Source organism: Macaca nemestrina, chromosome X, assembly GCF_043159975.1.
Source record: "Macaca nemestrina isolate mMacNem1 chromosome X, mMacNem.hap1, whole genome shotgun sequence".
Lineage (NCBI taxonomy): Eukaryota > Metazoa > Chordata > Mammalia > Primates > Cercopithecidae > Macaca > Macaca nemestrina.
Genome location: NC_092145.1, coordinates 106320293 through 106347796, shown reverse-complemented (window position 1 = coordinate 106347796; position 27504 = coordinate 106320293). Strand labels below are relative to the sequence as shown.

Sequence of the window (27504 nt, the reverse complement as noted above, 5' to 3'; positions counted from 1 at the left end):
AATCCCAGCACTTTGGAAGGCCAAGGCAGGTAGATCACGAGGTCAGGAGTTCAAGACCAGCCTGGCCAATATGGTGACATCCCATCTCTACTAAAAATACAAAAATTAGTCGGGCATGGTGGTGGCGCACGCCTGTAGTCCTAGCTACTTGGGAGGCTGAGGCAGAAGAATCGCTGGAATCCGGGAGGTAGAGGATGCAGTAAGCTGAGACTGCACCATTGCACTCCAGCCTGGGCGACAGAGAGATTCCGTCTAAAAAAAAAAAAAAAAAGTGTGTACATACAAATCCTATTAGATAAGGGCCTACTCTAAATGTATCTGAATTATTATGCATGTAGTACACCTGAGAATCAGTGTGGCCTAGGGTTTTTCCCATGAGCTGTGCAGACAGACAGACCTGGGTTTGGATCCAGGCTTCACCACTGACTAAGTATGTGGCCCTAGCAAATTCTTTAATCTCTCTGATCCTCAAATTTGCATTGTAAGTGGAAATAGTAACAGACCTATCTTATAGGATTTTGTGTGAATTAAAAATATCGCAGGTAAAAGCCTAGCTAACACAGTATGTGTTCAGTAAATAAGAGCGACTGTTACAATTATGGCTCAAGTACAAGTGTGAAAATGAAGTCCAACTCAATTTGTTGGAACTGTAAATCAAGAGGTAACACGCAGCTTGGTTAGTTTTTTTAGGCCAGCATAGTTTACAGGACTAAATGTTCTAAATCTGCTAAATTACATTTGGTAAATGAAGAACCAGTTTTAGCCAGATGATTGCAGTGACTATGGCAGCATTTTAATAAGATAACATACTCATTTTAACACAGCCTTTATTTTCTGTTTCAAAACAGAATTTCCAGGAAACAAAACAAAATACTTACAATGGCTGGGTACAAATGAAATAAAAATCACAGTTTCAAAGAACCAAAATCAGACAGTTGCTGAAAGGCAGATCACTTGGTTTACCCAAAAAAAAGGTTAATGTCAAAAAGGATTAAAATTAAGTTTAACAACATTCTATATAATGCTACATTCCCCAATTAAGAAAGGAGAGTTCACATATACAACTAAATGTTAAGTGTGGAGAAGAGGGTGAAATTCTGCATACTTCATAGTAAATTATGCTGAAAGTTTATTAATTGCATAAACTTCCTGAGTGGCTCCCATGCTGCACTAGGTCTACATGCTTAATATATGAAACAAATTATAGCTTTAGGTGATTGAGCATGACAGACCTTGAACAACTGCACTTTCCAGTTAGTCACTATATCTGCTGAGGGTATGTTCTGGACCACAAACCTCAATCTCAAATCTTGAGTTATAGTGGAAAAGAAATTCAACTTAAAAAAAAAACTAGAGGATGACAAGCACGCATTTAGGAGTTTAGTTTACAATGGCACATTTTTTTCTCAGAACCCAGTTTCTCTCTTCCCTTCTTGCTTGACTTTTAGCCTTGTTTGAATTTTTTTAATTAAAACCTTCCAGAATAGGAGCTGTTGGTTTGTACACTTGTCTAGCTATCTTAGTTGAAAATAACTTTAGTGTAACCTAGTTACTATCCCAGGCTCCTTCATATATTGGCTGTCAGGGTTCCTGACCAATGTTTGTGTTCATCTTTCACATACAAAGACTATTTCCAGGGTGACCTGAAGGCATTTGGCTCCATAAAAATTTCATACTAATTTCAATTCAAAGGATTTTATCAAGTTTGAGTGTTACTATCTTACAATCTGCATTTTAAAAAATTTCAATCTTAGAAATTATACCTATCAAATCAAAGGCCTTTTCTACACACCACCCCCCTTTTCTGATTCCTCTTCTAAACAAAGGGAGGGGTGGAACAAGTCCTTGATAAACTACAGATTCCAAAAACAATCTATTCTAGAAAATGGCCTGCATACTACCTCAAATAGTTCAAGTTTTTCTGACCCAAACAAGATAAAATAACTGAATCCCAAAATGATGGCAAATATACCTCAGGAATGTACTTATGCATAATGACTGAAATACAGTATTTACCAATATTAAATATGCTGTAGTGTTACACAGTAAACATGTGAAACAAGGAACATCTGGTTACAAACATTTGCTGAGTTTTCAAGGAAAAAAAAAAGGAATGCATCATTTTCACTCAGAAAAGACAGCAAAGAAGGAAGTCAATGCTTCCATAAACTTTAGAGATTGGATAAAGTTATATAAAACCCTTACTATCAACTACATTTCAACTAAATGCATTTGGCCGTTTTAAGGTAACCAAATATCACTGCAAATACCTAGCACTGTGCTAATATATGTTGAATGATAGGCCATTGCTGAAGGATTTGTCAAATATTTCACTGTGGTAGTTAAAGCAATTTCAACCCATTGCCCTTTAGGCACACAGACGAGAAATGCATCTCTAATAAAAAATGCAAAGTTATAGGCACTGGATTGTCTAATTCAGGTACTTTCTTACCATTTGTTTATTTTATAACTAACTCCTACACCTAAGTCCTATATTGCCACCAATTTCAATTATTATTCTGCTCTCCACCCCCAAATCCCCAAAGCATATTTCACAGAAGCACATGGCTGTCCACTTAAACACAGATTGGTGGCAGAGTGATGATCCCTCTCATCTCAAACTGTTGGCTAGCACTGGGAAAAAGAGGCAGACCAGATTTATAATCTGAAAGAATACTGAGAATCAAGGCAAAAAAGCAAGTTTCACAGGCAGTGTTTACTTGTGCACCCAAAACAGCACTGAAAACGAGGTAGTTAAACAAAATTAATTGGACTAGAATTAAATCTGGGGTTCTAAAATGATACATCCCATCAAACTGTACATAACACTCCACGCTCAATCAAAAAATCACAGCAGAAAAGTGCCTTTTAAACTTTCACAGATAATTTTGCAGTCAAACCATTAGAATTCATGCTTGATATAAAACTGGCAAGGAAGGGATGAAAAACAGAATGAATATTTGTTATATTACAGCAAATTACCTTAAATAGTGATTCAAGACTGCTACAAATATACATAGGGTTATTTTCATTAGATTTACACCAATACTGGTTTCATATTCTTATGATGTTACACCCAACTTCACAGACATAGCAGCAGGTACTTCATGATGAAATGCTCACATTGCCACATATGGAGATACAGTACTATTCATCAGACTTGCACTTTGAGAAGTAAACATGGTGGCTGGACATACAGACTATCCTCTGAATAAACTTTACAAGCAGGATGGTTAAGTACAACCATTTTCTCCTCTACAAGAAGGAAAATGAAAAGGAAAGGTTTGTATGTTTTTTGGAAAGGAAGGCCCTTTTTATATAGTAGGCTCTTTGTTAAGAAGGGAATTTCTGAGCTTTATCTCAAGTTAATTATTTCTGGGGCAGAAAAGTATCTCAGACAAGGATGAAAATAGCACTATTACATGATTTAGCAAAATTATGACATAATGCAAAACCCCTGGATAGAAAACTAGCCAGTATTTACAGTCAAAGTGACTATAATCTGAACCAAACATGTAAGTCATGGGAAAAAATAATTTTAATAAAACCCCACAGTGATGAGAATAACATTGTTTTCTCCACTTCTGCACAAGCTCACTTTTTTTTCTGTATTTTTAAATGTACACGTTATACATAACATATATGATAACCCAGTTACTGCAGTCAGCATGGAGACAGCAGTACACTATTCACCATCTTCAAACTTTGGAAGACTACTTTTCTTTCCAGCAAAAACCTGAAAAGATTGTAAATATTACAAGGCACTGCAAGAGTCTGCAGGCAAACAAGAATGATGAATTATATGTGGAATACAGGTGGTGGCCAAAGGCAGAACATATGATGTAGAGCAGTCATTAATTCATGTAATTGTACATGTCAGCCATGGAGCTTTTTTCATCCTGGGGTACACTGTTTAAAATGATTGTGACTAGAGAAGAAGGGGTCCTAAAATCTGCAGTATTTTCACTTTATAGGTGGTATGTCTCAGTGTAATTACACAAAGCCAACTTTTTATAATGAAACACAAGCAGTTTTAAAGAATTAGGGATTTTAGGAGCACTGTTTTTATACATATGGAAAACAGTGCAATGCAAGCATTTGCATTACACAAATGTCCTAAAATCACTTCAAATTGCAAACCAATACTGTACAAGAAATTTGAAGAATCTGTACTTAACATTTGGAAAGACTCATACAAAACAGAGCATGTTCTATGAAAAGAAACAGTGGATCTTATCAACAGCAATTCTCAAAATGCTGCCCTAGATGCCTCAAATTATAGTGACAGAATCTTCTTGATAATGGATGTGATCCTCAGGTAAGCAACATAAGACACTTTTTTTTTTTTTTTTGGAAAAGAGGTACTGAATGTCACAAAGTAGACTGTGCAAAAAAAAAAAAAAAAAAAAGTACACCCATTAAGTTTTCCTCATTACCTGGCAAGCCCATGGGGTACAATTTTTAGAAGAATACGGAGGAAAATCTGTTAACAGTAATGTTGGGTAACAATTTGGAATGTTTACTAGTAGACAGAACTCCTAATTAGGTAAATGTGTATTTAGAAACGACCTCGAAGTCTTCAGAGTGGAAGGTAAGTAATTTGAACATGAATACTTAGTTGGTAAATACCATTTTAAGAATTCTATTTGGGTTTCACAGACTGAGCATTAGGTAACCCTGTGACTAGCCTTTAACATTATTATAGTTAACCTTCTTAAAAACCAAAGGTGTACATTTTGACATTGCCTCCCCTCCTCCTAAAACTGGATAAAACCCAGTAAAGTGCAACTTGACAGTGATCTCTCTCAGATTCTAAAGAGGCTGCCAAACTCATTTAAGATCTAAAATCATCTAAGATACTATAGATACTAAAAAGAAATTCTAACATCTAAAAATGGTAATTAAAAAAAGAGCTAAGGACAACTTAAATAGTATCCTTCTAGGGTCTACTATCTCACTGCAGGACAGTGTATATCCCACATCTCTGAGAACCCTGTAAAGCCAGTGTTTCATATATAAGTCTCAAAACCTACTGTGTCAAGTAAATTTCACTTCAGAAGAATGGACTGAGGTGTAGCTTTAATCCCCCTTGTTAGGAATACAAGGATTCCCCCCAAATGAGATTCATATCAGCTGCAATATATGCTTTGCAAAAGAATGCAAGCCAAACCAATACCTCTCAGATGTTCAAAACCAATGTGTAGTATGCATGTGAGAAACAAGGAGACAGCTGCTTTGAATTATTACTGAAATCCTAAAACAACAGCAGTATCTGCAGAATCAAGGAACTGTTACAGTTCTGTTTTTTTCCTTTCCCTCTGTCTCATCCAAAACAAGGCTTCATCCTACTGCTGTGATGACGGGAAATCAAATTTAAAAAGGGCTCATGTTCTGTATTGGTTGACAAAATTGTAATTTTTTGGGGGGCCAAGGAGGGCGGATCACAAGGTTAGGAGTTCGAGACCAGTCTGGCCAACATAGTGAAACCTCATCTCTACTGAAAATACAAAAATTAGCCAGGCATGGTGGCTGGCGCCTGTAGTCTCAGCTACTCAGGAGGCTGAGGCAGGAGAATCACTTGAACCCAGGAGGCAGAGGTTGCAGCAGTGAGCCGAGATCACACCACTGCACTCCAGCCTGGGCGACAGAGAGAGTCCATTTCAAAAAAAAAAAAAAAAAAAAAGCCGGGCGCGGTGGCTCACGCCTGTAATCCCAGCACTTTGGGAGGCCGAGGCGGGCGGATCACAAGGTCAGGAGATCGAGACCACAGTGAAACCCCGTCTCTACTAAAAATACAAAAAATTAGCCGGGCGCGGTTGTGGGCGCCTGTAGTCCCAGCTACTCGGGAGGCTGAGGCAGGAGAATGGCGTGAACCCGGGAGGCGGAGCTTGCAGTGAGCCGAGATCGCGCCACTGCACTCCAGCCTGGGCGACAGAGCGAGACTCCGTCTCAAAAAAAAAAAAAAAAAAAAGTTACTCTAATTTTATATACCAAAATGTTTCCTGCAGCAAGTTACCCTGCCTTCTGTGAAAGGTAAACCTAAGACAAACATGTGAAGATCCCATAAGACTCTGGCTGATGGAGGGTCTCAGTTCATCCACATTTGGGAAGAATCAATCTAAATAATTTTTAAACATTTTTAAAGAAAAGTATCCAGCTGCAGATAGCAGCAGTAAAAAAAAAAGGTGGGGCTGGGGAGCTTCTCAACAATTCATGGAAAGTGTCCTGGAAATGGTAATGCTCAAGCTGAGCTTATTAAAGCATTCTGAACAGTATTTTTAAAAAATCAAGTATCAAAGAGGATAGAATTTGAAGTGAAAAAACATTTCTGTGTGCAGTGTTCTATGTGCAAACTGCACATTTCTACAGAATGATGAGCTGTATCAAATACCACACTGGAACAAAAAATATATAGTCTAAAGTAAACTCAAATGAGGGAAAATATGACAGAACCCAAGAAGAAGAAACTTTAATATCTTAGGTGTCCTGAAAATAATTCTGAAAAAACCTCCCTTATCATAATCTACTCTGATTCATTTAGGACCAGGAGGGATTGTGGCAGGATTCTGCACTGATGAAGTTGGAAATGCCTGCATATTCCCTGGCTGGAATGGTCCCCCCGATTGGGTGGGAATTACTACAGACTGTTGTGTTGTTCCTGAAATTCCTACCCACTGTACTGGATACCCCGCCCCACCCACAGCATTATACTGACAAACATGAGGCATTCCATATGATGATAATGGCCCAGGAAATGAAGGGAGTGAGAGTCCTTGTGGCAAGGAAGTTGGGACAGCTCCACGGATTTGGGACAGAGAAGAAATCCATGTTGATGTGTAGCCCATAGTAGATGGAGTGTTCTAACAAAAACAAAAATAAAAACAAAAGATCAGTTTATTTGGTATATGCTTTTATCAGTCTATATTCCTTCCTATTCTTTTTTTTTCTATTGCTGCTGCACAAATTAATATTCCTTCCTAGTCTTTTTGGCATACTATTCCTATTATTACTATCAGGGACTACCATTTTTGGAGTACCTTTCCGTGTGCTAACCATAATTATGTACCTTAATTAATGCCATCTTCCCTGCCTTACATTTTTATAGTTATTTCCATGCATATGTACATAGAAAGATATTTGACATGATGTTTATCTGAAGTTAATGAAAATTATTTCTGGGTGGTGGGATTTGAAGGTGATATTTTAAAATTTGTACTTTTCTGCACTGATTAAATTATATAATGAACATTATTAGTTTACAGATAACCTGATTTTTTAAAGAAGACAAATTGGAGAGGTTATACATTTTCTCTTGGATATTTCAAAGGCATCTCAGAAACAAATGCGTGGAAATCAAATGTGTGATCTTTCCCTACCAAAGCACACTGCTCACATTCCCCATCTCGGTGATTGGTACACTAGCATAGTATCTAGTTATGTGAGCCAGAAACCTAGCCTTCATACCTCCCCTTCACCATACATCCATTCCATCACCAAATCTTGTCCATTTAATCTCTTAAGCATTTTTTGGAATCTGTTCACTTCTTTTCAACTCAACTTTTCCCATTTTCCAGACCAGTTAAGACTAACTCTTAACTGGTCTGCCAACATCTACCCTTACCTCCAATAAATAATCCTTTTCTCTTGCTTGAGTCAGAGTCATTTTTTCAAAAAACAAGTCTGATCATGTCAACCCTAGGGCTTAAATGGCTATTCATCTTTCTTAAAATACAGACAGCTGGGCGCGGTGGCTCACGCCTGTAATCCCAGCACTTTGGGAGGCCAAGGCGGGTGGATCACCTGAGGTCAGGAGTTCGAGACCAGCCTGGCCAACATGATGAAACCCTGTCTCTACTAAAAACTCAAAAATTAGCCGGGTATGGTGGTGAGCGCCTGTAATCCCAGCTACTCAGGAGGCTGAGGCAGGAGAATTGTTGAACCTGGGAGGCGTAGGTTGCAGTGAGTGGAGATCGCGCCATTGCACTCCAGCCTGGGCAACAAGAGTGAAACTCCATCTCAAAAAAATAAAAACAAACAAACAAACTAACAAAAAATACAAAGTTCCTTATCATTACACTTTTAAGACTCCATCTACCTTAGATCCATTGTGCACTAACTCCTCTTTGCTAACTAACTTCACTTCAGCCAAACTGGCCTACTTTCAATCCCTTCATGCTCCTTTCCTCATACAGGGCTTTTGCATATGTGATCCTTTCCAAATGGAATCATTATTCCCTCCTCTTTTCACCTAGTTAACACCTATTCATCCTTCAGATCTCTGCTTAATCATCACTTGCTCAGTGAAGCTTTCCTTGACTTTCCTTTAAGAGGTCAAATTTCCCTTATTGTAGCCTATATCTTTCTTTTGTAGTTCTTATTACAGTTGCAATTTTATATTTGTATATGCAATTCTGTTATGTCTAACTGTCTTAGCAGAGCATAAATTCCATGAGGGTAGGGATCACACTTGTTTTTACTCACCAAACCCACGTCTAGCGGAGGGCTTGGTACGTAACTGTTAAGCAAACAAGTATTTCTAAGTAAGGATACAGAGCAGTAAAATGTCAGAGCATTAGTGAGATGGGCTTGCCACACAAAAGATATAACCAACTGAACCTACAAATATAAAAACAGTTACTATATATAGGGTACCTACTATGTAGCACCTATAAAGGTACAGCTTCATAGGTGTTATCTCATTTAATCCTCATACCAATCCTGTAAGGCAGGTATTCTGTTTGAAAGACATGAAAACTGAGGCAGAGATAGATCAAATGACTTTTCTAAAGTCACACAACTAGTAAGTGACTGAGCTGACATTAGAACCCAAGTCTGTTAAATGACCTTCACTACTTTTATTCACACACCATTTTCTACTCACCCTTCCTCCAAACATCCTCCATTATACTCCAGTAAACAGCCCTCCAACTAGTCAACAAAAGCCTCCATTCACACAGTACTCAGAGGTTCTCTCACTGGCAGTACAAATGCATTTATGTCTTGAAATTTGCCTCTAAAGGCCTCCAATTTTCACAATGGTGATGCTATCTGTGTATAAATTGGTGCCACAAGTAAGATAAATATACAGAGCTCCCAAGGAGATATACTGCTCACTAATTTGGGAAATCGAGGATTTTGAAAATTTCTATTCAATATTAACAATAAATGCATTATTCCTTTAACAAACTATATGACGATATATGTATAAAAATACATGTACACAAATATAACACACAGAGATAAATCTCTTTCAATTAAAGGGGTTAAAATTCTAAGCCCTGATTCCATTTTAATAGGTTTACTCATTTTGAAAAAAAAAAGTCACTTACTTTAAAAATACAAAAACACAGAAATGTACGAGGTAAAATAAGGCCTAAATTCCACCATCCAGCATATTTTTCATGGCTTTTCATATTTATGCATATCTAATGTATATAATTTTGCATAAATTATATTATACTATGTATGCTGTTCTCTAAGCCTGACTTCTTCCTACTCCAGAATGCACTGTGGGCATCTTTCTTCATTTCATTGCATGTACACCTGACTAAGGGCACATGCAATAACTAGGCATCTTTTCTTTAAAACACCTCCTATAATATTCTAGCTTAAAGAACTTTAAAATTCTTTTTCATAATGAACAAATAACTTATCAGATCTAAGAATATTGATGTGAAACATAGGAAAACTTTTCCTTAAAACCCAAACTCTTCTTGGAACACTGTACTGAATTAACCTTCATTCCAGATGCTTTCTTCTTTGATCCTTGCTGGATTTTTTTTTTTTTTTTAAACAGAACAGTCTAAAACAAGGGTCAGCGAACCACAGCCTACCACGTCTTTTTGTAAATAAGGTTTTAGTGGAACAAAGTCATGCCCATTTGGTTATATATTCTCTATGGCTGCTTTTGCACTGTAACAGAGTTGAGTAGTTGTAATAGTATAGCTTGAAAAGCCTAAAATATTAACTAACTGGCTCCTTTCCCCCAAAAGTTTACTGACTCATGGTCTAAAATATAATTTGCTCAAAGACATAATGAATCTAAAAAACGATAAAAGTCTCTATGTTATCAAGTCATACCACCCTCTCATAGTGACTGTAACTATAGGCCTAAGTGCATCAATTTTTATGGTTTTAGTTCTTGTAAATAAAGTAAATCGGGTATAAACAACTTACTTCATATACTTTGTTCCAGTTTTCTGTCTCTAGTTTGTGTTGACTTTGTTTAAGTTGGTTTAAACTTGGCTTAATAAGAGAATTTCCTACTGCTTCCTTTGTCCAGTCATCCACCAGCTTGTGTAAGTCATCTGTGAACATCCCTTTTTTACTGGCTGGAGACTGTTGGCATGATGCTGCATTACTCTCCACACACAGTGGATCTATAAGGAAAAAAAAAAAAAAAAAAAACAGGGAAACCATGAAAAGGAATTAAAACTGATAATCAGATAGCTCTTTGGCCAACAATGCCGTTAACAGAACCACACATGGGGTGCAATTAGGGTGAACACACACTCTAGTTTACCTGAGACATCCTGGTTTAAAGCTGTTGTCCTGCAGTAATTGCTAACAGTACACCCTTTCACTCTCAAAAGTTTCTTCTTGGCTGGGCGCAGTGGCTCACGCCTGTAATCTCAACACTTTGGGAGGCTGAGGCAGGTGGATCACGAGGTCAGGAGTTCAAGACCAGCCTGGCCAACATGGTGAAACCTCATCTCTACTAAAAATACAAAAATTAGCCAGGCGTGGTAGTGGGCGCCTGTAATCCCAGCTATTCGGGAGGCTGAGGCAGAATAGCTTGAACCTGGGAGGCGGAGGTTGCAGTGAGCTGAGATCATGCCATTGCACTCCAGCCTGGGACAGAGTGAGACTCCGTCTTAAAAAAAAAAAAAAAAAAAAAAAAACCACACACACACAAAAACAAAAAGAAAGTTTCCTCTTGTTTGGACAGCAAATTATATGGTTACCTTAGGTATAAATCAAGTGTCGGCCGGGCGCGGTGGCTCAAGCCTGTAATCCCAGCACTTTGGGAGGCCGAGACGGGTGGATCACGAGGTCAGGAGATCGAGACCATCCTGGCTAACACGGTGAAACCCCGTCTCTACTAAAAAAAAAAATACAAAAAACTAGCCAGGCGAGGTGGCGGGCGCCTGTAGTCCCAGCTACTCGGGAGGCTGAGGCAGGAGAATGGCGTAAACCCGGGAGGCGGAGCTTGCAGTGAGCTGAGATCCGGCCACTGCACTCCAGCCTGGCCAACAGGGCGAGACTCCGTCTCAAAAAAAAAAAAAAAAAAAAAAAAATCAAGTGTAATAAATAGTACTCATAAAAATTAGTATAAACTCTAATCTTTTCATCAGCTCCCTCAGATAGGATACTTAGAAGAGTTAACAAAGAATCACAGAATGTTAAAAACAAAAAAAAAGGTCTAGTGCAAGCCACTTTTATAATGGGAAAACAAGGCCCAGAATAAGTAAATTGACATGCCCAAGTTCTTGCAACTAATTACCAGCAGAGACAGGCCTGGAACTCTAAAGCCTAGACAAAGACACTCTATCTTTTCAATATACCATACTGACTTTCAAGAAGCTTCAGAAAACTAGAATCTTATTTTATTTTTTACCGATATTTCTGTCTAGGATTTAAAAAGATGAATGTGTATCCAGAATAGCAGAAATGAAGGCACAGATGGTTTGATGAACCTCATGAGTTGTGGAGCATAAGATGTTCAAATAAATGAAATAAATCAATTATAGAGAATTCCATAAGTATACTTTCCTAATCTGAACATCACACTAAGTCTTTACATCATAATTGAGTACTATTACTCATGCTTACGATATCATTCTCATAGAAAATATTCAGAGACTTCCAATTCCTCTGACTGAATTATAAGCCAAAAACTTAACAGAGTGGGTCTAAAATTAATTTTAGGAAATACAGTTGTGAATTTAAGCATAATAACAGTTCCAGGGATTTAACAAGCATGTGAAGATGTCTTACACATTTGTTATGGTACTTCTTTTAATCACAAAAAAATACCAAAAAAAATTGCAAGAGGTAATGCAAGAAGCTTCCATATTAATACTTTTTGAAACTTATAACAGGCCTGTGATATACACAAGTATCACTCTGTTTTATAGACGGAGAAACTGGGACCCAGAAGATTAACAACTGGAGTTACATGCTGGGGCTAGAATCCAGATATCCTGACTGTCAGGTCAGTGGGCTTTACGTTGTACTCCATCATAAATGCCAACTGCCGAGGTGGGTGGATCACCTGAGGTCAGGGGTTCGAGACCAGGCTGGCCAACATGATGAAACCCCATCTCTACTAAAAATACAAAAATTAGCTGGGTGTGGGGGTACGCCTGTAATCCCAGCTACTCGGGAGGCTGAGGCAGGAGAATTGCTTGAACCCAGGAGGCGGAGGTTGCAGTGTGCCGAGATCACACCATTGTATTCCAGCCTGGGCAACAGAGCAAGACTCTGTCTCAAAAAATAATAATACAATAAAATAAATGTCAACTGATATAATAAAGTAGGAAATGGAAGAAGATATTTCTTAAAAAGGGAAACATGACAATCTCAATGATTGCATATGCATAGTCTGTGATTTTCTATGAACTCTGTGCTACTGAAAATTTAGATTCAAAGGTGATTTTTTGTTTGTTTGTTTTAGACAGAGTCTTGCTTTGTCACCCAAGCTGGAGTGCAGTGGCGCGATCCTGGCTCACTGCAACCTCTGCCTCCTGGGTTCAAGCGATTCTCACACCTCAGCCTCCCGAGTAGCTGGAATCAAGGCATGCGCTACCACGCCCGGCTAATTTTTGTATTTTTGGTAGAGATGGGTTTCACCATGTTGGCCAGGCTGGTCTCAATCCTCTGACCTCAAGTGATCTCCCTGCCTCTGCCTCCCAAAGTGCTGGGATTACAGGTGTGAGTCACTGCTCCCAGCCTTAAATATTAAAGGGAAACACAATAATGTTGTATAAGAAGAGTTTAATGAATTAATCAGAACATTCACATATACAAGAGTTTTATAACAACATTTACTAATGTGGGGCAACCATGATATATCAAAATGACATACCAACTTGTTGGAATCCCAATTTTTCTAGGACATAAAATCCTGAGACCCAAAAGTCAGTCTATAATAAAAGCATCATTTCTTCTTGTTATTCCTTTGCACACTCAACTAATTCTCTGCTTATTCCAGCGAGGGAGCAAAGAGCACAACAAAGTTGGGGAAGACTCTGGAGCTGAAGCTTTTATAGACTGTGTTCTCAACCTAGAAGAATGTCAGCAGGTGGGATTAAAAAGAGAAGATAGCCAGAAACAGGAACATATCAATGCCCACAGTTTTGCCTATCCATCTTCTCTTAGAAATATTTTTGCGCCCAATCCCTTCAGTTTCTAAAACATTTGTTGCAGAGAGATTAGGTCTAAATGTCATTAATTTAAGAAAATTTCTGGGGCTGGCACAGTGGCTCACGCCTGTAATCCAATCATTTTGGGAGGCCAAGGTGGGTGGATCACCTGAGGTCAGGAGTTTGAGAGCAGCTTGGCCAACATGGTGAAACCCTGTCTCTACCAAAAATACAAAATTAGGCGGCCACGGTAGTGGGTGCCTGTAATCCCAGCTACTCAGGAGGCTGAGGCAGGAGAATTGCTTGAACCTGGGTGGCGGAGGTTGCAGTGAGCTGAGATCATGCTATTGCACTCCAGCCTGGGACAGAGTGAGATTCCATCTCAAAAAAAAAAAAAAAAAAAAAAGAACATTTCTGGGTGGGAGGGAGAAAAAGAACATTTCTCCAGTAAGGGAAATACAATGTTAGGACTCTTCTTGTGTATAACTCTGGTCTAACAAGTTATCTTAAATACTCAATTGGCAGTAAGTTAAGGCTGCTGCACTAGTGGCACAATAGCCAACAAGTGGAGGAAAAAATAATTAACAAACTGAAACAAGTATTTAAATGAAACAGGGGCTAGGGCAACAACCACTGCACTCCAGCCTGGGCGACAAAGCGAGACTGTGTCTCTTAAGCAGGCAATAGAAAGAACAACTACACACACACACAAAGTTATCAAGAACAATGTGCCATATGAAAAGGAAAAAAATGCTATTTGAATGTTATTCAGTATCTAACTATGGTTTACATAAGGCAGGATCATTTATTTATTGATTTCATCTAAAAGTTATTCATATCATAATATAAAAGACCACTTAATTCAAAGCTCACAAGCCAGAAAGTACCCAATCAATGCATATTAAAATAAGTACTATGCAAACGTGGTTTATGATAGGTAGTAATAACATATTAACGTTAAACGTGCTCTTTAATATTCATTTCTTATTGATGAAAAGAATAAAACCAGAGTTCAGTCCTTGATGTTCTTTTTTGTTCTTTCCCCCAAGGTGATGCCTATATTCAGACAGTTTCAGTGATCACTCCACTGCATTATTTCTATCTCTTATCCTATCCCTTGATTTCTCTCTTCAATCACAATCTCACAACCAACTCCCAAATGTATTTTTCTACTTGGATGTTAATAAATTATTCAATTCAGGCCAGGCACAGTGACTCACACCTATAATCCTAGCACTTTAGGAGGCTGACACAGGAGGATTGCTTGAGGCCAGGAGTTCAAGACCAGCCTGGGCAACATAGGAGGATCTCATCTCAAAAAAAACTTGCTGGGCATGGTGGCACACACCAGTAGTCCCAGCTACTTGGGAGGTTAAGGTGGGAGGCTTGATTGAGCCCAAGAGTGCAGGGTTACAGTGACCTATGATCACGCTACTACATTCCAACCTGGGTGACAGTGAGACCCTGTCTCAAAAAAAAATTAAATTAAAAAATAAATAAATAATTCAAGTCAATACACCTGGGGTCAAACCTATCACAATCCTGACATGACAATTGGCTTAAATGTCATACTTCTGTTAAAGATACTGAATTTTTTTCCAAACCACTCAAACTCATATCCTTTGGATCTCCCCACCAATACACACATATCCAGTCCATCGCTACGTCATGAAATACCTCCTATACAATGTCTTTTGTCCACTTTCATTTCTACCATTCTATAAGCTCTTAATTATCTCATGCATAGACTACTATGATTGCAATGATCTAAATGGACTCACTCCTTGGCTCTAGCCAATATATTCTTCAAACTACCACCAGATTAATATGAATGAAGGCTGGGCACGGTGACTCACGCCTGTAATCCCAGCACTTTGGGAGGCCGAGGTGGGGGGATCACATGAGGTCAGGAGTTCGATACCAGCCTGACCAACATGGTTAAACCCTGTCTCTACTAAAAATACAAAAATTAGCTGGGCATGGTGGCACGCACCTGTAATCCCAGCTACTTGGGAGGCTGAGGCAGGAGAATCACTTGAACCTATGAGGTGGAGGTTGCAGTGAGCCAAGATCGCACCACTGCACTCCAGCCTGGGCAACAGAGCAAGACCATGTCTCAAAACAGTAAATAAGTAAAAAATAATATGAGTGAAATGCTGTTTTCAGCTAAAATGCTGCTTAAAAAAAAAAAAAAAAAAGCTTCCACAGTTCTTTACTGCTAACACCACCAGGATTCCCACTTGTTTAGGTGGCAAAGACCTGGGAAATCATGGTTGTCCTTGCAGAACAAGTACATTATTTTATTTATTATCCTTAAACTAACATGTATCACTTATTAAGCTTAAATATATAATTGTTTTAGATCAGATTATCTTACACTAAACACTAACATAAACATGCTGTAGCAGCTGCCAAATTTTTTTTTTTTTTGAGACAGAGTCTTGCTCTGTCACCCAGGCTGGGGTGCAGTGGTGCGATCTCTGCTCACTGCAAGCTCCGCCTCCCGGGTTCTCGCCATTCTCCTGCCTCAGCCTCCCGAGTAGCTGGGACTACAGGCGCTTGCCACCACGCCTGGCTAATTTTTTGTATTTTTGGTAGAGATGGGGTTTCACTGTGTTAGCCAGGATGGTCCCGATATCCTGACCTCATGATCCACCCTCCTCGGCCTCCCAAAGTGCTGGAATTATAGGTGTGAGCCACCGCGCCCGGCCCAAATTTTTTTAAGTATAGAAGGAAAACTTTCTACTGTAAATCCTCCATTTCACCCAACTATTTGAAAGTTATATGTCTTTCTCGCAAATCTTGCATTTTTACCATTTACATGCCTTAATATCATGAAATTGTATCTACTGACAATACTCTTTCCACTTCCCTTAATTTCAATTCTGCCCATTTATCCTTCTTTTTTTTTTTCTTCTTTTTTTTGGCGAGATGGAGTTTTGCTCTTGTTGCCCAGCCTAGAGTGCAATGGCACAATCTCGGCTCACTGCAACCTCTGCCTCCCAGGTTCAGGCAATTCTCCTGCCTCAGCCTCCCGAGTAGCTGGGATTGCAAGTGTGCACCACAACACCCGGCTATTTTTTGCATTTTTATGAGAGATGGGGTATCACCATGTTGGTCGGGCTGGTCTCAAACTCCTGACCTCAGGTGATCCACCCGCCCCAGCTTCCCAAAGTGCTGGGATTACAGGCCTGAGCCACCGCACCTGGCCAGCCCATTTATCCTTTGAGACCAACTCAAATCTCATCTTCTGCATGAAGTATTCTCAGACCACTATCATCATTCATTCGCCTCAACCCACTACAGGTACAATTTATGGTTTTGGGAAGCAATGCAGTATAATAGTTAAGAGCCAAGGCTTTGAAGTCAGACAGATTTGGATTCTCTCACCTATTAACTGAGACCCAAAAGAAGTTACTTAACCTCACTAACCTCAGTCTCTTCACCTAAAAAAGACAAACATTAATATTTATCTACCTTACAGAGATGTTCTGAGGATTAAGATAATATATGTAATATATACTTTTTTTTTTTTTTTTTGAGATGGAGTCTGGCTCTGTCGCCCAGGCTGGAGTGCAGTGGTGTGACCTCGGCTCACTGCAAGCTCCACCTCCCGGGTTCACGCCATTCTCCTGCCTCAGCCTCACAAGTAGCTGGGACTACAGGTGCCCGCCACCACGCCTGGCTAATTTTTTTATTTTTAGTAGAGACGGAGTTTCACTGTGTTAGCCAGGATGGTCTCCATCTCCTGACCTCGTGATCCACCCGCCTTGGCCTCCCAAAGTGCTAGTATTACAGGTGTGCACCACCACGTCTGGCCCAATATATACGTTTTTAGACAGGGTCTGGCTCTGTCACACTCCTGGACTCAAGCAGTCCTCCCACCTCAGCCTCTTGAGTAGCTGTGATTACAGGCGTGTGCCACCATGCCCAACTAATTTTTGTATTTTTTGTAGAGATGGGATTTCGACATATTGCCCAGGCTGGTCTCAAACTCCTGAGCTCAAGTGATCTGCCTGCCTTGGCTTCCCAAAGTGCTGGGAGTACAGGCATGAGCCACATGCCCAGCCTAATACATGCAATATTTTTATTATGTCTTGGGATCTCCCAGACCACCCACACATTCCGTGATTCACCAGGTCTCCAGGGACTCAGATTCATAGCTAAGGTTTATTACAGTGAAAGATACACATTATGGTCAGCAAAGGGAAAAGACAGGAGTCTAGAGAAATTCATGATCAGACTTCCATATGTTCTCTCCCTATCCTTTCTACAGCAACCAAAAAAATACAGCAACAGGTGTACACATTTCTACCCAGGAAAGCCCATTAGAGACTTAGTGACCACAGTTTTCACTGGGGCCTGGTCTCAGAGGCACATACCAAAATTCCAGACTCTGAGGAGGAAAACATGTGTTCAGCATAAATCACATTATTTGTACCAACAAACCAGGCAAAGTGAACTACTTACCGGTTAGGGAACAGAGGGAAACCAAGTTTCCACATACCAGCCAAGGGCCAATCTTGCCGGCAGGCCTCTCTAAAGATAGCACTCTCATGTCTGTTATGTTGGCTCTATTCTGTACAGTTTACCATAATGCTCATATTATAAGTTAACTACACAAATACATTGTAGATACCATTACATTGCAATACCATAATTAGTCAGGCATGTTGGCATGCACCTGTAGTCCCAGCTACTCGGGAGCTGAGGCAAGAGAATCACTCGAACCTGGGAGGCAGAAGTTGCAGTGGGCCGAGACCACACCACTGCACCCCAGCCTAGGTGACAGAGTGAGACTCTGTCTAAAAAAAAATAATAAATAAACATTGCAAAACCATGTATCAACTCATGTTTCCAACAAAACATGTATAATTGTGGGCAGGGAAGGATATATACATGTTAAGCAGTGCCTTTTTTTTTTTTTTGAGACGGAGTCTTGCTCCGTCACCCAGGTTGGAGTGCAGTGGCGTGAACTCAGCTCACTGCAACTTCCGCCTCCTGGATTTAAGCTATTCTCCTGTCTGAGCCTCCCGAGTAGGTGGCATTACAGGTGCCTGCCACCACGCCTGGCTAATTTTTGTATTTTTGGTAGAGACAGGGTTTTGCCATGATGGCCAGGCTGGTTTCGAACTCCTGACCTCAGGTGATCTGCTCACTTCAGCCTCCCCAAGTATAGGGATTACAAGCATGAGCCACTGCACCTGGCCAAGCACTGCTTCTTAAAATGGGTTCCCTGGTAAAATGGTTTTGGGAGATTTTGTATATTATTTCCTTTCTTGGACATTCTCAGTTCATATTAGCACATTAAAGGACCTAAGAAATTCTACAGTGGAGAGACTGGTATTTATATTACTTAATAACGCATTTCGCATTTGACCATGTAACACCTATTAACTCCCTGCTGACAACTTATGAAATGCTGTGCTAAGGCCAACAAATGTGTTCACCAATCTTGGCCAAATGGGAAAAGATGAAATGTCAGCAAGTTTTGAAAGAGCACTATTAGAGCTAGAAATATGAAATCACCTGTTCCTTTGAGAGGCAATAAAGTAACAAAACTACTGGAAGGTACGTGTGGAGCACCCTGTCTTTGTGAACTTGGCCTCCATGAGTTATAAAAAGAAAGAGAAAATGAAGATAATTTAGTTCCTACTTAAGAAGACATGACCATTTTTATACTAAATCTGGTTCGAGGGCCTGGCACAGTGGCTCACACCTGTAATCCCAATGACTCTGGAGGCAGAGGCAGGAGGACTGCTTGAGGTCAGGAGTTTGAAATCAGCCTGGGCAACATAGCAAGACCCCATCTCTAAAAAAAATATTTAAAAAAAGATTAGCCAGGCACAGTGGTACACGCCTATAGCCCTAGCTACTTGGAAGGCTGAGGCAGGAGGACTGCTTGGGCCCAAGAGTTTGAGGTTACAGTGAGCTATGACTGAGCCACTGTACTCTAGCCTGGGTGACAAAGCAAGACCCTGTCTCTAAAAAATAAACACATAAATAACAAAGCCTGGTTTGGAAACCATCTAAATATTTTAATAAACAAATTAATTTAACAGAAGTACAATAATCACATACTCTCCTTCCTGCCTACTAAAAAAGATAATTTCTGGCTTCCAGCATGACAGAGTGAGGATGTTAAGAAACCTCCCTCAAAAGCAATCCTAAAATTGGACAAAATTCAAAAACAACCATTTTAGTACTCCAGAATTTGTCCTAAGGAATACAACAAAATCAGAAGCATTTATTCGTGAAAACTACTGAACTTTTCAGGTAAGAACTGTGCAATCCGTGGTGTTTTTGCATAAGGCTGTTCCCATCACCCCCACCCAGTTCTGTTGCCCAGCAATTCTACCAAAGTGGGGCATTCTGAGAAAACAGTAAGTTTGGCTGCTGTTGCTGCTACCATAGGGGATTCACTTGATTTGGAACTTTAGAAGCAGGTACTCCATTAGCCTGAGCTTAACAGGGAGATCTGAGAAGTGAGATAGCCATGGGGACTTGATAAATTCTCCACGTCAGGCTGAGCGTGGTGTCTCACACCTATAATCCCAGCACTTTGGGAGGCCAAGGCAGGTGGATCACCTGAGGTCAGGAGTTTGAGACCAGCCTGGCCAACATAGTGAAACCTTGTCTCTACTAAAAATAGTAAAATTAGCCAGGTGTGGTGATGCACACCTGTAATCCCAGCTACTCGGGAGGCTGAGGTGGGAGGATCGCTTGAACCTGGGAGGCAGAGGTTGCAGTGAGTTGAGATCACGCCACTGCAATACAGCCCAGGGAACAGAACTAGACTCTGTCTCAAAAAAAAAAAAAGAAAAAAAAGAAAGAAAAAAAAAAAAACTCCACACATCTCAGGCTGACTGGATGGTTCTCTAACCATAATGATTTTAAAGTACAAAAATAAGAGATAATGAGTGGTGGCACACGCCTGTAATCCCAGCACTTTGGGAGGCTGAGGCGGGAGGATCACAAGGTCAGGAGATCAAGACAAGCCTGGCCAATATGGTGAAACATCGTCTCTACTAAAAATACAAAAATTAGCCAGGCGTGGTGGCGGGTGCCTGTAGTCCCAGCTACTCGGGAGGCTGATGCAAGAGAATTGCTTGATCCTGGAAGGCGGAGGTAGCAGTGACCCAAGACTGCTCCACTGCACTCCAGCCTGGGCAACAGGGAGAGACTCCCCATCTCAAAAACAACAACAACAACAAAAAAACAAAAAGAGAGAGATAATGAGAAAAATCTTCAAACTCTTCAAAATTAAACAACACACTACCAATAATCCATGGAGGAAGTCTCAAGGGAAATTAGAAAACATTTAGAACTTAAAAAAAAAAAAGAAAATATACGGCCAGGCGCGGTGGCTTACGCCTGTAATCCCAGCACTTTGGGAGGCCGAGGCCGGTGGATCATGAGGTCAGGAGATGGAGACCATCCTGGCTAACACAGTGAAACCCCATCTCTACTAAAAATACAAAAAATTAGCTGGGTGTGGTGGCAAGTGCCTGTAGTCCCACCTACTCGGGAGGCTGAGGCAGGAGAATGGCGTGAAACCGGGAGGCGGAGCTTACAGTGAGTGGAGATTGCGCCACTACACTCCAGCCTGTGGGACAGAGCCAGACTCCGTCTTAGCAACAGCAACAACAGCAACAACAGAAAATATAATATATCAAAACCTAGGGAATACTGGAGTACAAAAAATAAACTTCAATGTATGCAAAGGTAAAAAAAAAAAAAATCATTTAGGAGGTCATGAGATCCCAGGATAGAATGTATTTGTCAAAATGCACAGAAAAGGCACAAAGAATGAACCTTAATATATGCAAATTTAAAAAGTAATTTAGGGGGTCAGGGAATCCCAGAAGGGAATGTAGAATATGACAAAAGCATCTAACTATATTGAAAATGTATGAAGCAACCTCATATAAGGGGGTAGAAGAACAGATGCTGAACTATATAACTTTGGAAATGAGTGGCACATGTAATACTGAAGGCAAAAGAAACTGTACATAAGCATTGTATTCTGCTTGATGAAAGTGTTTCCCACTAGGGTTTGGGTTAAAATTCTGAAACTACAATACTTGTTTACTGGAATTAAACAAGTAAATGGCTGGAGGATGGTGGGAGCCAGGTTTCTCACTTCTGGAGTGGGAGGTTACAGATAAGCAAATAGATAAGTCGATAAGGGCAGAATGATCCATGTGGCAATGGAGTAGAGTTGGAGACATCAATATGAATGCAAATTTACCTTAATATAGATACGGATGATTACCTATAGAAATATTCATAGGTAGGGGTGTGTGTGTATATATATATATATTAGTATACATATGTATAGTTCTTTATCAGCTAAGAGGGCCTAGAAGCAATGATACCTCAAGCACTCAAATCTTGGTTTCTTTTTTGTTAAAAAGGGTCTCACTCCGTCACCCAGGATGGAGTGCAGTGTTGCAATCACTGTTCACTGCAGCCTCGACCTCCCAGGATTAAGCAATCCTCCTACCTCAGCCTCCTGTGTAGCTGGGACTACAGGCATGCGCTACCATGACTGGCTAATGTTTTAAAAAATTTTCTGTAGATATGAGGTGTCACTGTGTTGCCAGGGGCGGTCTTGAAATCCTGGCCTCAAGTAATCCTGCTGCCTCGGCCTCCCAAATGATTTTAAAGGGCAAAAATAAGAGATAATGAGCAGTGGCTCACACCTGTAATCCCAGCACTTTGGGAGGCTGAGGTGGGCGGATCACAAGGTCAGAAGATCAAGACCAGCCTGGTCAACATGGTGAAACCGAGTCTCTACTAAAAATACAAAAAATTAGCTGGGCGTAGTGGCGGGGGCCTGTAATCTCTGCTACTCGGGAGGCTGAGGCAGGAGAATCTCTTGAAACCGGGAGGCGGAGGTTGCAGTGAGCCGAGATGGCGCCACTGCACTCCAGCCAGGGCGACAGAGTGAGACTCCGTCTCAAAAAAAAAAGAAAAAAAAAAGAAACTAGGGGAAAAAAATGATCAAAATAAACACAAGGCATGTAGAAGGCAGAAAATAATAAAGAGCAGAAATCCATACAATTTAAAATCGGAAAACAATAGAGAAAAAAATCAATAAAAGCAAATACTGGATCTTTTGTAAAGATAAAACTGATAAACTATTAAGAATCACAAAGAAAAAAAGAAGACAAATTAAATATCAGGAATGAAAGGTAATATCATTCCCCAGATATTAAACATAATGTTCATATTATCTGTAAACACAAAAATTCAACAGCATAGACAAAATGGAACAAGTCCCCCCCAAAACCACAAACTACTGAAACTCACCCAACATGAAATATGTAATCTAAATAATCCTATAATTACTATTGAAGAGTGTGATTTTTTTTTGGGATGGAGTCTCACTCTGTCACCCAGGCTGAAGGGCAGTGGCGCGATCTCAGCTCACTGCCACCTCTACCTCCTGGGTTCAAGCGCTTCTCCTGTCTCAGCCTCTCTGGTAGCTGGGATTACAGGCGCGTGCCACCGCTACCACGCCTGGCTAATTTTTGTATTTTTAATAGACATGGGGTTTTGCCATGTTGGCCAGGCTGGTCTCAAACTCCTGACCTCAGATGATCCTCCCGCCTTGGCCTCCCAAAGTGCTGGCATTACAGGCATGAGCCACCACGCCTGACCAAAAGTTTGAAAAGTTTGTAGTTAAAAACCTCCCAAAAAAGAAATCTCTGAGCCCAGATGGTTTCATTGGAAAAATTTCCCAGATATTTAAAGAAGAAATAATACCAACTCAAGACAAACTCTTCAGAAAATAGAAAAGGAAGGAGAAGATGGACTTCTAAAAATGCAGAATAAGGGCCTGGGTAAACTTTCTTGCCTTCAAAAACAATAAAAATATAGGCAAAACAGCTAGAACCAACCACCCCTGACAATTATCCAAAGCCATAGAACAAAACTAAAAACCTCTATGAAAGATAAACTGTGGAAACTACTGGCATCTGTGACATTTTGACTTGGGGCAATTCTCATTCCCCCTTGCTCCCCAGCTCAGGGTTGTGGTAGCCAACAAACAGCAGCACTGCACACCATGGAGCAATCAGACCTCTTTTTGAGCTCCCTTAAAAACACCATTTCCAGTGCACAGTCAATATTTTGCAGCACCCTGGAAAGATTTCTATTTCCCAAGTGTGGTGGATATTTGATTTCACTCAAAGCTCTGCTCACCTGGCAGTGGAAGAGCATAGTGGAATAGAGAGTAGGGGGCTACCTGCAAGGCATTACTGAGACTATGGGAAAGTGCAGGTAACAACTCAGCTGCCTAAGGCTGAGATTTCAGTTGGGGCAAATAAGAACCTAGACTAGAATTAAAAGGGAATTCTGGGAGAACTAGATGACCATATGTTGAAAACCTCTAACATATTCTTGGGAATATAAAAGTCTGACATGCCCACAAAAGACCTAAGAAAGGAGAAGGTGCCAATCACTCACTTCTGGTTGACCTTGAGTTCCTAGGCAAGCATGAAGTAAATCAAAGGTTGTCTTGTCTTGTAAACTGTCTGAAGTTTGATCTCTTAACAGAGATCCCTTTGGAAAAGATATCCAGGCAAGGCACTTAGTGAACTCTTCTGACCAATCATGGCTCATCACTAAACGGTACTGGCTCAGATGTGAACCTTGGGAAACCAGGCTTAAAAATTAAAAAATAAATAAATAAAAACAATTCCAACAGGGAGGCCAAGTGTATTGGCTCATGCCTGTAATCCCAGAACTTTAGGAGGCTGAGGTAAGAGTATCGCTTGAGGCCAGGAGTTTGAGACCAGCCTGGACAACAGAGCAAGACCCCATCTTTACAAAAATTTTAAAAATTAGCCATGTGGGCCCGGGCACGGTGGCTCACACCTGTAATCCCAGCACCTTGGGAGGCCGAGCCGGGTGGATCACGAGGTCAGGAGATCGAGACCATCCTGGCTAACACGGTGAAACCCCATCTCTACTAAAAATACAAAAAATTAGCCGGGCGTGGTGGCAGGCGCCTGTAGTCCCAGCTACTGGGGAGGTTGAGGCAGGAGAATGTCATGAACCCAGGAGGCAGAGCTTGCATTGAGCCAAGATCGCGCCACTGCACTCCAGCCTGGGTGACAGAGCGAGAGTCCATCTCAAAAAATAAATAAAATAAAATAAAATAAAATAAAATAAAATTAGCCATGTGGGCCAGGCGCGGTGGCTCACGCCTGTAATCCCAGCACTTTGGGGCAGGTGGATCATGAGGTCAGGAGATCAAGACTATCCTGGCCAACATGGTAAAACCCTGGCTCCACTAATATACAAAGAAAATTAGACGGGCGTGGTGGTGCGTGCCTGTGATCTCAACTACTCATAAGGCTGAGGCGGGGAATCACTTGACCCGGGAGGCGGAGGTTGCAGTGAGCCGAGATCGCACCACTGCACTCCAGCCTGGTGACAGAGCAAGGCTCGGTCTCTCTCTTTTTTTTTTTTTTTTTGAGACAGAGTCTCGTTCTGTCGCCCTGGCTGGAGTGCAGTGGCCGGATCTCAGCTCACTGCAAGCTCCGCCTCCCGGGTTTTACGCCATTCTCCTGCCTCAGCCTCCCGAGTAGCTGGGACTATAGGCGCCCGCCACCTCGCCCGGCTAGTTTTTTGTATTTTTTAGTAGAGACGGGGTTTCACCGTGTTAGCCAGGATGGTCTCGATTTCCTGACCTCGTGATCCGCCCATCTCGGCCTCCCAAAGTGCTGAGATTACAGGCTTGAGCCACCGTGCCAGGCCGGCTTGGTCTCTTAAAAAACAAAAACAAAAACAAAAACAAAAAAACAAAACAAAAAAACAAAATTGCCATGTGTTGTGGCATGCACCTATAGTCCCAGGTACTAGGGAAGCTGAGGTGGGAAGATTGCTTGAGCCCAGGAGTTTGAGGCTGCAGTGAACTAGATCATGCCACTATACTCCAGCCTGGGCAACAGAGCAAGACTATGTCTCTTTGAAAAAGAAAATCTAGCAGGGAATTCAATGGCCATACACTGCAGGGAATGTAAAATTTGTCCAGGAAAATCACTAAATAGCAACAAGAAAAACAACAACAACCCTTGAGGGGTAGAAGAATCTGATACTAGAGTTCTTTAATATATGATTTAAAATGTCCAGTTTGCACCACAAAATTAAGAGACACCAAAGAAACAGGAAAGTATGACACACATGCAGGAAAAAGGGGGACCCAACAAAAACATCCTGGAGGGGGCCTATATTTTGGATTTAGTAGGCAAAGCTTTTATATCAGCTATTATAAATACAGCTGACCCTTGAACAAAACAGGTTTGAACTGTGCAGGTCCACTTATATGTGGATTGTTTTCAACCAAATATGGATAGAAAATACAGTATTCTGGGAAGTGAAACCTGCATATATGGAGGGCTGACATTTTGTATATATGTGCATTCCTCAGGGCCACCTGTGGAACTTGACTGTGTGGATTTTACCATACGCAGGAGTCCTGGGACCGATCTCCACATATACCAAGGGACAAACCGTATATTCAAACTTAAGGAAACTATGCCTAAAAAAATTAAAGTGTGACAACAATATCTCACACCAAATAGAGATGGAAGTTGTTTTTAAAAAGCAAATTCTAGAGCTTAAAAGTACAGTATCTGAAGTGAAAAATTAAATAGAGGGTTCCATTAAGAGATTTTAGTGGGAAAAAGAAATAATCAACCAACAAGAAAACAGGTTAATAAATCCACTTTGAAGAACAGAAAGAAAAAAGAATTAAAAAAAAAAAAAAAGGTCGGGCGCCGTGGCTCACGCCTGTAATCCCAGCACTCTGGGAGGCCGAGGCGGGCGGATCACAAGGTTAGGAGATGGAGACCACGGTGAAACCCCGTCTCTACTAAAAATACAAAAAATTAGCCGGGCGCGGTTGCGGGCGCCTGTAGTCCCAGCTACTAGGGAGGCTGAGCCAGGAGAATGGCCGGAACCCGGGAGGCGGAGCTTGCAGCGAGCCGAGATCGCGCCACTGCACTCCAGCCTGGGCGACAGAGCGAGACTCCGTCTCAAAAAAAAAAAAAAAAAAAAAAAAAAAGAGGCCGGGAGTGGTGGGTACGCCTGTAATTCCAGCACTATGGGAGGCCAAGGCAGGAAAATCACTTGAGGTTAGGAGTTCAAGATCAGCCTGGCCAACATGGTGAAACCCCGCCTCTACTAAAAATACAAAAATTAGCTGGGTGTGGTGGTGCTTGGCTGTAATCCCAGCTACTTGGGGGGCTGAGGCACGAGAATTGCTTGAACCTGGGAAGTGGAGGTTGCAGTGAGCCAAGATCACACGACTGCACTCTAGCCTGGGTGACAAAGCAAGACTCTGTCTCATAAATGAATAAATAAATAGATAAAATAAAAAATTTAAAGATTTAAAAAAGTGAAAGAGCCTCACAGACCTATTGGACACCATCAAGCATGATAAATATGCATAATAGGAGTTCCAAAAATAGAAAAGAAAGGGTCAGAAAAAATATCAGAATAAATAATAACTCTAAATTTCCAAAACTGAATGACAAATATTAATTTACACATTCAAGAAGCTCAGTGAACTATAACTAAAGTAAATTTAATGAGATCCTTACCTAGACACTCATAATCAAATTGATGAAAATCAAAAACAAAAAGAAAATCTTTAAAGAAGACAAAAAATAGACTTGTCATGTATAAGGGACCTCATTAAAATTAAGAGCTGACTTCTCATCGGAAACCATATAGGCCAAAAGACAATGAGATGACATTGTCAAAGTGTTGAAAGAGTAAGACTATCAAAGAAGAATTCACCTAAATCTTTCAAAAATGAAGGAGACCCGGCCAGGCACAGTGGCTCACACCTGTAATCCCAGTACTTTGGGAGGCTGAAGCAGGCAGATCACTTGAGGTCAGAAGTTCGAGACCAGCCTGGCCAACATGGTGGCACCACGTTTCTACTAAAAATAGAAAAATTAGCCAAGCATAGTGGTGGGAGCCTGTAATCCCAGCTACTCGGGAGGCTGAGGCAGGAGAATCACTTGAACCTGGGAGGCAGAGGTTGCAGTGAGCTGAGATCGCACCACTGCACTCCAGCGTGGCCAACAAAACGAGACTCCATCTCCAAAAAAAAAAAAAA

At 40.8% G+C, this 27504-nt stretch overlaps 1 protein-coding gene across 6 annotated transcripts in view; it reads right to left on the bottom strand.

Moving 5' to 3' along the window:
• Window positions 1-451: 451 nt before the first annotated feature.
• The window catches only part of LOC105493799 (WNK lysine deficient protein kinase 3), a 172225-nt gene continuing 145172 nt past the window's right edge, over window positions 452-27504 (bottom strand). For 4 of the 6 annotated variants that reach the window (XM_071089345.1, XM_024796556.2, XM_071089343.1 and 1 more), the window contains exons 22-23: window positions 10177-10379; window positions 452-6860 (exon numbers count right to left, since the gene is read on the bottom strand). In XM_071089345.1, coding sequence (XP_070945446.1) covers window positions 6534-6860; window positions 10177-10379 — 530 coding nt within the window. In that variant the 3' untranslated portion in view covers window positions 452-6533. The remainder of the gene's footprint in view (window positions 6861-10176; window positions 10380-27504) is intronic. The other 2 variants (XM_071089346.1, XM_071089347.1) reach the window with 1 other exon arrangement.